The sequence below is a fragment of the Natrix helvetica genome (assembly GCF_964273705.1).
Source record: "Natrix helvetica genome assembly, chromosome: 9".
Taxonomy (NCBI): Eukaryota; Metazoa; Chordata; class Lepidosauria; order Squamata; family Natricidae; genus Natrix; species Natrix helvetica.
This window is the reverse complement of record NC_138560.1, coordinates 1,056,818-1,070,820: the sequence shown is the minus strand read 5'-3', so window position 1 is coordinate 1,070,820 and position 14,003 is coordinate 1,056,818. Positions and strand designations below refer to the sequence as shown.

The 14,003-nt window shown below is 47.1% G+C and overlaps 1 protein-coding gene across 3 annotated transcripts; it reads right to left on the bottom strand.

The window, feature by feature from the left end:
- Positions 1-1,297: 1,297 nt before the first annotated feature.
- Positions 1,298-13,635, bottom strand: LOC309397084 (uncharacterized protein). 3 transcript variants are annotated; one of them, XM_081962808.1, is made up of 7 exons: positions 13,550-13,635; positions 10,198-10,367; positions 6,212-6,384; positions 4,609-4,656; positions 2,958-3,431; positions 2,124-2,294; positions 1,298-1,503 (listed from the first exon to the last, which is right to left on the bottom strand). In XM_081962808.1, the coding sequence occupies exons 3-5, from the start codon at positions 6,365-6,367 to the stop codon at positions 3,084-3,086; spliced, it is 552 nt and encodes a 183-aa protein (XP_081818934.1). In that variant the 5' UTR covers positions 6,368-6,384; positions 10,198-10,367; positions 13,550-13,635; the 3' UTR covers positions 1,298-1,503; positions 2,124-2,294; positions 2,958-3,083. The 3 variants fall into 3 exon arrangements, with proteins under 3 accessions (XP_081818934.1, XP_081818935.1, XP_081818933.1); XM_081962809.1 differs by lacking the exon at positions 13,550-13,635 and adding an exon at positions 1,597-1,738 and having other exon boundaries at positions 10,198-10,473; XM_081962807.1 differs by lacking the exon at positions 13,550-13,635 and having other exon boundaries at positions 10,198-10,473.
- Positions 13,636-14,003: the final 368 nt, after the last annotated feature.

The following is a 14,003-nucleotide window of genomic DNA, read 5'->3' as shown; positions in this document are numbered from 1 at the left end:
TTGAATAAATAATGTCAATTATTAAACATAATAAATAAAATGTAATAAATACGATAAATAAATACATGTAAGAAATAAATGAAAAAGAAAGAAGAGAGGGAGGGAAGGAAGGAAAGAGAAAGAAAGGGAATGGAAAGGAATGGCAAACTCCTCGTGGAAGTTGGCCAATCATGACCCTCTGGGGGCTGCTTGGAAGGGGGTTGAGGGTAAGTAATACAATACAATACAATAGTAGAGTTGGAAGGGACCTTGGAGGTCTTCTAGTCCAACCCCCTGCCTAGGCAGGAAACCCTATACCGTTTCAGACAAATAGCTATCCAACATCTTCTTAAAGACTTCCAGTGTTGGGGCATTCACAACTTCTGGAGGCAAGCTGTTCCACTGAACAGTCGTCCCCTCAACCCGGAGGGGTCGTCCCCTCAACCCGGAGGGGCTTGGAACCAGCTGCCTTCCTCCACCCTGGTCCACCACACAGGGTCACTGTGGGGAGCACTGCACCAAGACCACCTTTTAGTTGCTAGAGAAAGAGCAGGACGCCAGTCCAGCAAAGATGGGGAACAAAACGAGTGTGAGGGCGTTTGCAGCTGCTTTTTTGTGGGAGCCTGGGCTTATGGAGGTTGGGCTTCTCGAAGGCAGCATCTCCTCGGAAAGCCATTCCTTCCACAGGGCACCTGTACCACCCTTCAGGAAGCTCAACTCTTGCGGTCAATTCAAAAACCCAGATAAAATACAGAAAGCAGTAGCATGATCTCTACTACCCCCTCCTCCTTTTTCTTTAGATCAGCCTTCCTCAAGAAATGTCCTCCTGAAGTGAGGTCACAGTACACATCATCCCCAACCAGCAACTGGACTAGGGGATCGCCACCCGATTAGCGGGGGGGGGGGGGGCAATGAGGTTACATTTAGACCTTGGTATACCAATAACCCCAGTTGGATCATAGTAGTATGATTCCTCTTGGATAGGGTTGAATCAGAATCTAAGACGGGGGTAACCGCAGGAACTTTTCAGACTTATGGACTTCAACTCCCAGAATTTCCCAGCCAGTAAATCATGGACGACCTTATTTATTCCCAACCATCTCCAAGTTCTTGATGCAAATGTATACATTGTCAGCTGGCTTTTCTTACGTGGGACACCAAAACGTGACATAAACCTTGAGCAATTTGGTTCCACAGTACCTCAACTCCCTCTTTTTTTCTTGATATGCCTATTGATCTGCTGATCGATGGGATCACTATTGTTTTATTGTTGTTATAGTTGTATGTGATATAAAAATATTTGTTTGTTTTCCTTTGGTTTTATTGGCATTATTGTTTACACAGCTTCTGTAAGTCCATCTGGTTTGTTGGACTGAAGTCCGATGACAAAATTTGCAACAAAAGAAAGACATAAACAATTTTTTCCCAGTAGTCATTGAAGGATAGCTCTTGGGAATTGGCAGAGAGCTGACCAAGTCACAAATCATTCATTTTTATCCTCTGTTCTTTTAATCCTCCTTCCACCTGGTAAAAGAGAGAAAGAAAATTCACAGGAATGCAAGCATGCAATAGCTTTCCTCCCCTCCCTCCTGCCTTTGACAAACCAAACACAGCTACCTGGAGGATGAGTTTTCTTGGGGAAATAAACTTCTGAAGCCCATAAAGACCTTCCCGAATTCTTTAGGGGAAGATACAGGCCCCGTCTGCTATCTCACGGACTTAGAGGTGTCCTCGCTGCGGACTTCTGGCTCTTTATTTTCTAAAGGGAACATTTTGTCTGATGGAATTTCTCAAGGGGGGGGGGAAGATAAAAGCTCTGTTTGGAAGAAACATTCTCCACAAGCAGTACAGGTATTCCTCAATTTACAACCATTCATTCAGTGACCATCCGAAGGTACAACAGCACTGAAAAACTGCAGTTGAATCGTTTGATGATTCAACCAGTGAATTAACCAGTGGAATCACTTGCATCCGGAAGTTATGAGGGCTCCATCACTGGAGGCTTTTAAGAAGAGGCTGGACTTGTGGGAAATGGTATAGGGTCTCCTGCTCGAGCAGGGCAAGGTTGGACTAGAAGATCTCTAAGGTTCCTTCAGACTCTATTATTCTGTATTCTGCCCCCTGCCCTACAGGTGGGTCCTTACCTGCTTGGGAATGCTGGGAGAAGACGCCATTCTTCAATTTTCCGGCAGAGGCTGGGCCGCTCAGCCGTTTATTTCCAAGCCCTGGGGGCTCACCGGCTTCTTCCTTCACCCACCAAGAGGTGCAGAAGATGCTGTCAGAAGAATAAGTAGGAGTCCCAACTTGGGCAGGGGCTGCACAAGATTAAATAAAAATGAGATCCAGACAACCGTCTGGAAAGAAGAAATATTTGTTCCTAAAAGCAAAACAGGTTTCCTTTAGGGACGGCTGCAGAGAATGGTGTAAGGTCTCCTGCTTGGGCAGGGGTTGGAGTAGATGACCTACAAGGTCCCTTCCAACTCTGTTAATCTGCAAAATGAGGCACAGCAGCAGCAGTTTATAGGGGAGCTTGTCCAGGGCGTGGAAGTGTCTATGTGCCGATTCTAGGGTGACCCTTGAGGGGGCGTGTATATGTGTTTGCATTTGTGTGTGTAAATATGTATTCTTATGAATATGCAGTTCTGTGGAGAGATTTAATGAACTCTAATTGCGTTTGCAGACCGTCTCCTTTGATATGTGGATTAGGTCTGAGAAATTCATTTGGGCAGGTTGAGGAAGTTTGAGTAAAGGCTTTTCATCCCCGTTTGCTTTTTCAACTTGATTTACTTATTTTCATCTTGACTGCCACTTATCTATTATCTCGGATTCCCATTGTGGATTCTGTTAATGTTTTAAGGGGAAGATGGGAACGGTATAAAGAATAAAATATATCTGGGTATGAAATTTCTCACAAGGCCCAGCAGCCCTTGTGTCAGGGCATGGTTGCCAGAATTCCTGGCTCTCTTTCCTCCATTCACCTGGATGGTCAACAGGTCCAAGATCTCTCCGTCCGTCATGCCTGATCAGCTCATCAGCCTGGAAGAAGCCCTCCTCCCTGCAGGTTGGAGGCAGCCTCCCAGAGTGGCACCGGATCGTTTTTAACTTCAGCTAGACTGGTGGTCCATCACCGCAGACGTGGGAAGAGAAGAGGTGGCCCAGGGGATGAGGGTGGTGCTTCCAGGCCCTGGACTTGGGTAGAAGTCTTTCGTACTGCATCTCCACTGAAACATATTCAGGAGCCTCCTTAGGAAAACTACGGCTGGCTTTTCTGGGTGAGCGTGGCACGGTGGGTAGGTGGCACAATGGCTGACTTGGCCAGTCCTCTGCAGCTTCTTTCTCAGCTGCTCCAGGCGCAGGATGAGCCGGGAGAGGGTCTCGGAGGGCTCCTCCTGCTCGTCCTGGATGACGTGCAGTTCCAGGTAGAAGCAATCGAGGTTGTTGGCGTAGCAGACCTACGAGACAGACACCAGGTGGCAGGAGTGAAGGGTCAGGAAGAGCTTTGGGGCTGAGTGGGGGAGAGGGGGAGTCAGAGGTCCTCAGCTCCCCGGGGTCAATATCCCAATCCCCCCTGCCTCCCCTCCCGATCAAAGGAGCCAGAAGAGTACAAAGCTGTGCTCAGACAAATTGGCATCCACAGACACACCTAGATAAAGAACCTCTGCACACCAGAGGTGGGTTGTTACCGGTTCACACCAGTAGGGCGAGCAAAGCGCACACATAGCAAACCGGCAGTAATGCCAGCCGCAACCCACCCCTGCTACACACCACTCAAAAGAGACCATCAAAAAGCCCAGAAGGAAACAAAAGGACCCAGCACATCTCCTCCCCAGCAATCAAAAGCCAGAAAGCAGGGAATAACTCCAAGATTAACAGCAGACCAATAATCAGGAAGCAAAACAAGACCCCAGTGGAGGCAAACCACAGTCTAATCACGGGACCCTCAAGAATACTTCCAGCCACACTGACAGGGCGAGTCATAGCAAACCCTGCTCCCTTCTAGCACTAATGATGTCCCTTAGCTGGGTAATAAAACGTCTGCAAGAAAAGAACCAATCTTAAGAGAGCATGAAGGATCCCCAGGTTGTTGTCCTCCTCCTCCTCCTCCTCTCCTCCTCCTCCTCCTCTCCTCCCCGTCCTCTCTTCCTCCTCTCCCTCCTCCTCCTCCCTCCTCCCCTCTCCTCCTCTTCAACTACGCATCCTTCTCTTCCTCTCCTCCTTGTCCTCCTCCTCTCCTCCCTCCTCCTCCCTCCTCTTCATCTACCCGTCCTCCTCTTCCTCTCCTCCCTCCTCCTCCCTCCTCTTCATCTACCCGTCCTCCTCTTCCTCTCCTCCCCGTCCTCTCTTCCTCCTCTCCCTCCTCCTCCCCTCTCCATCTACTCCTCCTCCTCTTCCTCTCCTCCTTGTCCTCCCCCTCCCCCTCCCTCCTCCTCTCCACAATCCTCCTGTCCCTTCCAGCATTGTTACCTAGGTGGGTCATGAAACACCTGCAAGCAAACAACCAAGCTCCGAGAGCGCCAAGCGCTTAGAGCAGGGATGTCCAACCGTGGCAACTTAAGACTTGTGGACTTCAATTCCCAGGATTCCTATCAAAGTCCCATTTCACCCGTGAGGCACCCATGAAGCACCTACCGTGACGTCCTCTGGGGTGTAGAGAGGCCCGATGCTGCTGGAATTGCCCTGGAGAGGGAAGGAACAGGAGGACGTTAAGGGCTGGGCTGATGGGCAGCTTTCGAACCCGGTGCTGCAGTGGACACCCTAAGTTCTTTCCGACACCTCCAGATCTTGTCTGGATTCCTCCTGCTGAAAATTGGTCGCATGGCTTCCCCCCAACCCATTTTAAAGCAAGACACACAGAGGTGATGACCTTCATCCTAAAATAATTGCACAGATTTAAAAAAACAACGAAAGAAAATAAATAAACCAACATCCCCAAATCCGGGAAAATGGAAATCTCCGCCCTGAACATTCGTAATGTGTCCCTGACACCCAAAATCCTAGTTGGGCAGAAACCCGGCTCCAAAGCCTTTCAAAGGAACTGAGGCGGCTCTGGCTACGGTTGATCCCAAGCCAGGATCTCGCCCGTGGTGCTCTCCAGAGAGACCAGCAAGAATGTTGGCAGGGAAGAGCATCAAAGAAGGCAAGGAAGAACAGGCCGTCCTGCCTTTGTTGGCTACGGGACCAAGATGAAGGGGCTGTGCGGTTGTAAATTGTCTCATCTCCACGCTGGTGGGCCAAGGAGTCTGGATGGAGACACTGGAAGGCCTTCAAAGATGCACGGATTAATTTTCTCTTTGGGGACAACCGAGGGCTTTGGCCTGTGGGCTCCGTGGTGCGCTCTGAGCCGGGTGATTTTCTTGCAGACGTTTCATGACCCAACTAGATAACATCATCAGTGTTGTAGCCTTGAAGATGTTATGTAGTTGGCCCATCAAACAACCCAGCTCAGGGAGCACTAACGACTCCACAATAATTCCACCACCACCACCTCCTCCTCTTCCTCAACTCCACTCTAGCACTGATGACATTCTCTAGTTGGGTCATGAAATGTCTGCAAGAAAACCACCCAGTTCAGAGAGCACCAAGAACCCCAGAGGAGTCTTCTTCTTCTTCTTCTTCTTCTTCTTCTTCTTCTTCTTCTTCTTCTTCTTCTTCTTCTTCTTCTTCTTCTTCTTCTTCTTCTTCTTCTCCTTCTCCTCCTCCTCCTCCTCCTCCTCCTCCTCCTCCTCCTCCTCCTCCTCCTCCTCCTCCTCCTCAACCACTCTGTTCTAGCACTGATGACAGTCCCTAGATGGGTCATGAAATGTCTGCTACAAAACCACCCAGCTCAGAGAGCACCAAGGACACTGCACCCACAGTTCAACCCCGACTTACAAATATTCTCTTCTATTTCCTTGTGAAACATGCACCCTACTAAGACGCTACGAGCAGGAGTCCACCCTTAAATCTAGTGGCCTGTGGGCTAGGGAGCCATGCAAACGTAACCATGGTGATACCTGAGCCCTGGTTTAAGGTTTAGGGTTTATAGAATATTGTTTGTAGTCCTTCTTTGGCCGTCTCAATTTAGCTTTTTGAAACATCTCGTGCACCTGCAGTGCATTCAATAACCCACTATTAAACAAGCCAGGACTTCAAGATAACTCCCAAACCCAGTTTGTGTTGCAGTTAGGCTTGAGGCGCCCTTCGGTTGTCTTCTGAGGGGAGTGGGGGGCAAGGACGCTTGATGTCCACTCACCATCTCTTTCATGAAGGTGTCCAGAAGCCTGATAGATTCCTGCTGGCACAAGAATGGTCTGCTGGCAGAGAGGCCCATGATGGCCATGGCCCAGAGGACTTGGTAGAGACCAGGCGGGGAGGAAGATCTGGGGGCACGGCCCATCCTGGGCTTCATCTCAGGGGACCAAAGCTCTGCATGGGTACAGCCACGTGGTTAGAGGGGTCTGGATGACCTTGCCTACGATCAGCAGGAATGGCCAAGACAAAAGAAAACAACACGGCCCATCACTTCTCCTTCCCACACTTCCACAGCTGGACCCCAACTTGGTCCGTTGAAGTGGATCATGCAACTGTTCCTTCATAAATTGTGAATACCATCTTTTGGAGTTGGGGGGGGGGCTCCAACACGGCCACTTGAAGTCCACACGTCTTAAAGTGGCCATGTTTGGAGACACCCCCCCCTCCAAAAGATGGTGAAGAAAATACAGGGTGGGCTGTGCAGTTCCGAGACAGTTCAGGACAGCCATAAGCTGGTGTATTTGCCGTTCCCACCATCATCACAACTGCAGCACTTCCTGGCTCAGCGTAGGAAAAGCAGAATAATTAAACTAGTTTCAAACTGGATTAAACTGGGACAGCTTCTAGAAGCGTCCTTAGGGAGCCGTGGATCAATACACAGGCTCCCCTCGAAATGGAGGGAGCTGTAATTTTGAGGAAAAAGATGAACAGATAGTTCACCCCCCCCCCTGCCCCATCTGTGACCCAAACATTCTTCAATTATTGGTTTTATTGACAGCTCCGTCTTCCTCCCCTCCCGGTTAAACTCCCATGTTGTTTTTTTAGCTTGGCTGAGAAGAGACTTCTATTGAGCCTGGATCCTTCCTCGGAAGTCTGCAGATATTCCTGCTATCTCTGATAGGTAATAAATAATAAATAAAAGTTAATAAATCAAGTTTTTTATGCAGCTGGTGTGTTATTAACTTATTTTCCAAAGCACCCGAGGGCAGGACAAGAAACAACGGATGGAAACCAATCAAGGAGAGAAGCAACCTGGAATTAAGGAGGACAATTAACCAGTGGAACTGCTTGCCACCAGAAGTTGTGGGTGCTTCATCACTGGGGGTTTTTAAGAAGAGCCTGGACAGACATTTGTCTGCAATGGTAGCGGGTCTCCCGCTTGGGAAGAGGGTTGGACTAGAAGACCTCCAAGGTCCCTTTCAGCACTGATCTGATTGACTGATTGATTGATTGACAATGTAGGGTGAAAAAGCAAAACAAAAAAACTTTTTTGCAATATGACGTGTTTGCCTCCAGTTCAGTGCCATGCTGGGTGAGGGGGGTGGGCAGGTTGAGTCTGGCAAGCAGTGGGAGAAAGGGCTCGAATCGTCTCCATGAATTATTGCTTTAATTTCTCTTTGTTATTTGGGAAGTAGCTCCTTGGTGTATACATGGATGACCCTTTAATGTTTTAATCTAGCAGGGCAGTGCTGGAAATGTAGTTGGCAGATTAGTCCATTAGCTGTGAGATTAACCCCCTTAAGCCAGGGAGGAATGAACCTTTACCTGGCTTTGTGATTTAAGCAGTTTAATGCTCCCGCTAGGCCTTTAATAAAGGCTGTTTTTATACACAGGTAGTCCTCAACTTATGACCAACATTTCTGTGGTTAAGCTAGGCAGTTTTTAAGTGAGTTTTGCCCCATTTTGCAAAGTGTTATTTATTACAAAATCAACACATGCCATTTGCCAAACATCTGAATTTTGATGACCTAATCCTGGTCATAAGTGTGAAAAACAGCCATACGTCTATTTTTTTCAGTGCCGTTGTAACTTTGAATGGTCGCTATGCGAATGGTTGTAAGTCAAGAGCTACCTGTACTAGGAAAGAGGAAAAAGAAGCATAATTGCACCCAAACTCTTTCAAACGGTTGTGCTAATTGCATAAATTAAAATTCTGCTCTCTTCATTTGATATCTGCAGAAGAAGGCCTGTTGTCAAAAGCGAAACTCTACACAAAAACACACAAACACACCCATTGGGCCCATTTCCATCCTGAGTGGGCCCAGAGACGCCTGCTTTACATGCTCCGCTACTCCTCTCTTTGCAAACCAATTTGAAACCTGCGAGAATTCCAAATAGTTTGAGATCAAAATCCAGCAAAGGCGACCAGAGATGGCCAGATTAATCGGAGGGAAAGATTTTAAAGGGCTTCCAGGATTTTCCCGAGTCAGGCAAGCAGAGAAGGAACAGAAGCTTTTAATCAAAGCTCATTCCGGACGGATGTAACGCAGCTGCGTTGGACAAGTGCAAAACACTTGGCGCCGGGCATGGTCCCTAGTGGGGAGCGCATTGCTGGGAGGGGCATTTTTCTTTTAAAAAAAACCCATACATCAGAAGGTCCAGATGTGGAAACCGAAGAGAAGCGGTTGGGTGGGGATATAATCGGTTTAGCAACCAGAGATCATGAGGGGCACCTTCAGGCTTTCCTTCTTCTTCAAGGTTTGTTTATTTATTTCTATTTTAGTTGTAAACTTTATTGGCCACCCATGTCCCTACGGGCTAACTCTGAGCGGCTTACAAAGCCTTCTTCCTTCATTTGTTAAATTGCTTTCCTACTTTTATGACATAATAAGTATCTCAAGGTGGCAAACTTACATAATACTCCTTCCTCCTTCTTTTCCCCCCCTACAACAGCCACCTTGTGGGGTAGGTTGGGCAGAGAAAGAGAGAGGGTCTTGCTCAGAGTCACCCAGCCGGCTTTCATGCCTCGGGCAGAACTAGAACTCACCGTCTTTCCTGTTTCCTTGGCCACCCCCTTAACTACTACACCAAACGGGCTCAGGATGCACCCTAGAATCCCCCGTTGTCCTGCTTTCCTCCTCTCCTTTCCTTCCCTTGGCTTCATAAAAAGGGATAAAGATGGGGATTTGCAAAGGTCTTCGGAGCAACCCAAACTGACCGTCTCCGTTTTCTTCCTGGTGGCTCCTTCACACAGAGTAACAGAAAATGGAGTCGGGGGTCAGTGTCTTCTTAAACTCCCCGCCTGCCCTTCATGTTTTGTGTGTTGATTGGGTGTTGTTGCCAGGAGGGGTGGAGGGCTTACTCTATTTTATTCTTTTATATTGGGAGTTTTATTGTTTGTAAGCCGCCCAGAGGTGCTTTTTCAAGAGGTGACTGGACTTTCTTCGTTTTCTTTTCCTTGAAGACATTTCGCTTCTTGTGCAAGCAGCTTTTTCGATTCTGATCGAATGGTGGAGAATGGAAGGATTGGCAGTCAATCCTTGCAGTTAGAATTGAAGAAGCTTCTTGGGTGAGAAGTGAAAGCTCTTCAAGGAAAAAACCCAAGAAAGCCCTGTTGCCTCTTGAAAAAAGCACCTTTGGGACAACTAGGACCTGGAATGATTGAGAATCTCCAGAGACATAAGCTGCCCAGAGTGAGTGGGTGGCCACATAAATCCTCTCAATTAAGAAATCAATAAAATCTTTTCCTTCATTTTCAGATCTCCCTGCCTAGAATCCTGTTTCTGCATGGAAGTCTGCTGAAGTTTCATCCACGCAACTCCAGATGTGTTTTTGTACACTGGGTGGGCTTCCTGCAATCCGGGAAGGGGGAATTGACCGGGAGTGCGCCTAGTGCACCCTGAACGGGAAAAACAATATTTTTTTCCAACATTATCCCCATCTTTCCCCATTTCAACTTATTTTCCTTGACAGCAAGAAACATTAGGGACCTTAGACGGTTGCAATAAATTTGCATTCTTCCTGTCCCTCTACACATTTTTCTACATTTCTTTTGAAAATGCTTTTTTCCTCCCAAGCCAAATCTTAGATGGAACAAGAGGGGGTGAGTGGGAGTTTTCTAAAGAAAACATTTCCGGCAATAAAAGACCCTAACTTCTCTCTCCATACATCCCCCCCCACTCAAAAAGGCCATGCAGACCACCAGGTCCAGATCCGTCCCTTCCTCGTTTTTTCCTCGCCCCCCCCCCCAAGAAAACTTCCACCCACCTTCCAGAAAAGTTCTTCGGAGAATCTTTGCAGAATCCTTTCAGGAAGATCTCTGGATCCCAGGATCTTTGAGACCCACTCCCAAATTTTCCAGCTGACTGACACGACTTAGAAGGAGCGGCATCGGATCTCCCACCTTCTCAAGCCTTGCCTGAAACTGCAGCCTCTTCCTGCCAAAAAAATAAAAAATAAGAATTGGATTGCACCCCTTCGGCTTGGCCTCTTCCTATCTCAGGCCAATTCCTTGAATTGCCAAGAGGTCAGGGATCTCTCAAGTTTGATTAATTTGCCAGCAGCCCATGTGATGACCATGATGCTTTTTAAGAAACCACTAGTTTGCTTGGCTGGCCTTCCTGCCCACAGATTCTTCTTCAAAAGGCCAAAGGAACTTGAGTGGCTTAGATCACGCAGAAGACTTGTGGACTTCATCTCCCAGAATTCCTATCTAAGGAGTCACCAGATCAACCTACCTTATAAAGTGGGGCTCTCCAAACATGGCAACGGGAAGACTTGTGGACTTCAACTCCCAGAATTCCCCAGCCACAAGTCTTCCATTTGCCATGTTTGGGGACCCCTGCTTTATAATGTGGGTTGATTGGGTGACCCTTTAGATATGGAGATAAAGTCTACAAATCTTAAAGTTGCCAAGGTTGGAGACTTTTGACTTAGGGGATCAAGCAGACATCAGTGCAAGAATATACAATGAGCAGAAAGAAGAAAACGAGAAGAAAGAAATGGTGGAAAGAATAACAGAGTTGGAAGGGACCTTGGACGTCTTCTAGTCCAACCCCTTCCTCGGGCAGAAGATCATCTTTCACTCCAGACAAGCAACTATCCAGTCTCTTCTTGAAAACATTCTCACTGTTAGGAAATCTCTCCTTAGTTCCAGGTTGCTCCTCTCCTAGATTATTTTCCATTCGTTGCTTCAGGTTTTTTGAAGAACAGGTTGACCCCCTCTTCTTTGCGGCAGCCTCTCAAATATTGGAAGCACATGGTTGACGGAGGAATTGAGAGAGTTGAAGTCCACAAGTACTAAACTGCCAAGATTGGACAGCCTGGTCTAGAGCTCCTGCTTGAGCAAGGAGTTAGTCTAGAAGAGCTTCAAGATCCCTTCCAACTCTGTTATTCTGTATCCTCCCTCTCTCCTCCTTTTGCTGCCTGGAAGAATAACAGAATTGGGAAAATAACTCAAGTGGAAAATTTCAGACAAATGGCTGTCCCATTTCTCTTCTTGGAAACTTCCAATACTGGAGCACCCACAATTTCTGGAGGGAAGTCATTCCACTGATTAATTGTTCTCATTGTCAGGAAATTTCTCCTTAGGGGTATACCTATGTTTATAAGAATAGCATTTGGCTTCTGCAACTCTGAATTTCCCTTCCGGATGCTTAGGAACTCTTTCTTTTTTAAAAAAATTACTCTTACTTTTCTTTAGCGTGACCTACCCCGTGTCTCTCTCCTGCAGTCAGGCAGCGTCTGAATTATATCCAATTAATACATTGCTGTTGTTCTTTGGGCAGTCACCTATGCCTGTTACTTCCGTTTGGGGTGACTAACGGCCCATAAACCTATCCTGCCGGTGGTTTTAGTTCCTCCCACACATGACTCTGATCAGGAGGCATCTCAGATAGGTTGAAATAAGTCTCCAATGTGTTCCTATCTGAGCAAGAAAGATCCGGCTTAAAAGAAATGAAAGAAAGATAGAGAAGGAAGAAACAAACAAAAAATGTAGTTTACTTGGACTTCAGTAAGGCTTTTGATAAGGTAGACCATAACCTACTACTAGATGAAGTAGAAGAATGTGGGTTAGACAGCATCACCACCAGATGGATTCGTAACTGGCTGACCAACCGCACTCAACGTGTAGTTCTCAATGGAACTGCATCTACATGGAGGGAAGTATGCAGTGGAGTACCCCAAGGCTCTGTTTTAGGCCCAGTACTCTTCAACATCTTCATCAATGATTTGGATGAGGGGATAAATGGGGAACTCATCAAATTTGCAGATGACACCAAGCTGGCAGGAATAGCCAACACTCCAGAAGATAGGCTTAAGATACAGAAGGATCTTGACAAACTTGAACATTGGGCACTATCTAATAAAATGAAATTCAATGGTGAAAAGAGTAAGGTTCTACATTTAGGCAACAAAAACGGAATGCACAGGTACAGTATAGGTGATACCTTACTCAGTAGTAGTAACTGTGAAAGGGATCTTGGAGTCCTAGTGGACAACCATTTAAATATGAGCCAGCAGTGTGCAGCAGCTGCCAAACAAGCCAACACAGTTCTAGGCTGCATCAACAGAGGGATAGAATCAAGATCACGTGAAGTGTTAATACCACTTTATAATGCCTTGGTAAGACCACACTTGGAATACTGCATTCAGTTTTGGTCGCCACGATGTAGAAAAGATGTGGAGACTCTAGAAAGAGTGCAGAGAAGAGCAACAAAGATGATTAGGGGACTGGAGACTAAAACATATGAAGAACGGTTGCAGGAACTGGGTAGGTCTAGTTTAATGAAAAGAAGGACTAGAGGAGACACAATAGCAGTGTTTCAATATCTCAGGGGCTGCCACAGAGAAGAGGGAGTCAAGCTATTCTCCAAAGCATCTGAGGGCAGGACAAGAAGCAATGGGTGGAAACTAATTAAGAAGAGAAGCAACTTAGAACTGAGGAGAAATTTCCTGACAGAACAATTAATCAGAGGAACAGAATTTGCCTCCAGAGGTTATTGATGCTCCAACACTGGAAGTCTTTAAGAAGATGCTGGATAGCCATTTGTCTGAAATGGTATAGGGTTTCCTGCCTAGGCAGGGGGTTGGACTAGAAGACCTTCCAACTCTACTCTTGTATTATTGTATTGTACAGGACCTCCTGCTTGAGCAGGGGGTTGGGCTGGAAGACCTCCAAGGTCCCTTCCAACTCTTGTTGTTCTGTCTCCAAACTACATTTTCACTGTGCAACGAGAAAGAGCTATTTTTACAACCTCTCAAGGGTCTCACTATCAATTTGTAGCCTTTCTGGCTTTTCCAGTGGATTCTTCTATTATTACTATTTTTTAAATCCCAGCAATAAAAATAACGATGACAACAGCTATGGAAAGCCAGAAGAGCTGTAAGGACGTCACCCACCCGTGTTATCTGTTCTTGTAAGAAGCTTTCCAAGTCTTGGAAGGGACCTTCAAGGTCTCTAGTCCTTCTCAAGCAGGGGACCCTACACCATTTCAAACAAGTGCCCGTCCAGTCTCTTCTTAAAGACCTCCAGTGATGGAGCCCCACAACGTCTGGGGGAAAGCCCTTCCACTGGTCCATTGACCCACCACCTCTTTCCAAGCCCAGCCCAAAGTACCTCTCTTCCGTAGGCTCTGTGAGGGCAACAGGAATCCCGCAAGGAGGTCACAAGTTTTGGTCCCGATGGGTGGATTTTAGGGAAACAAGGATCCCAGGCATTGTATCGTCCCCAAAGATCTTCTCCCTTTCCCTGGCTGGCCAAGACCTCCAAGGCTTCTCACGGTTCCTTCACAACCTCTCTGCCCCGTGCCTCGGCATTCTCAGAATTGTGACCAGGCTAAAAAAACGCTAACCGTGTTCTACACCCAGGATGAGGCAGGCTCTCGCCCCCCCCCCCTTTGTGACGCTGAAGTGGCTGTGCAGAATTAAAACCAGGGGAGGTTTCCAAATATTTGCTGGCTGGTCCCAAGAAAGGGTTGACAGCTGCTAATGCATCCCATAATACACTTGTATCTCTTCCTGCCAACGGCTTTGTTGGACAACATTTCAAGCCAGCAAGTCATTTTCAAGTC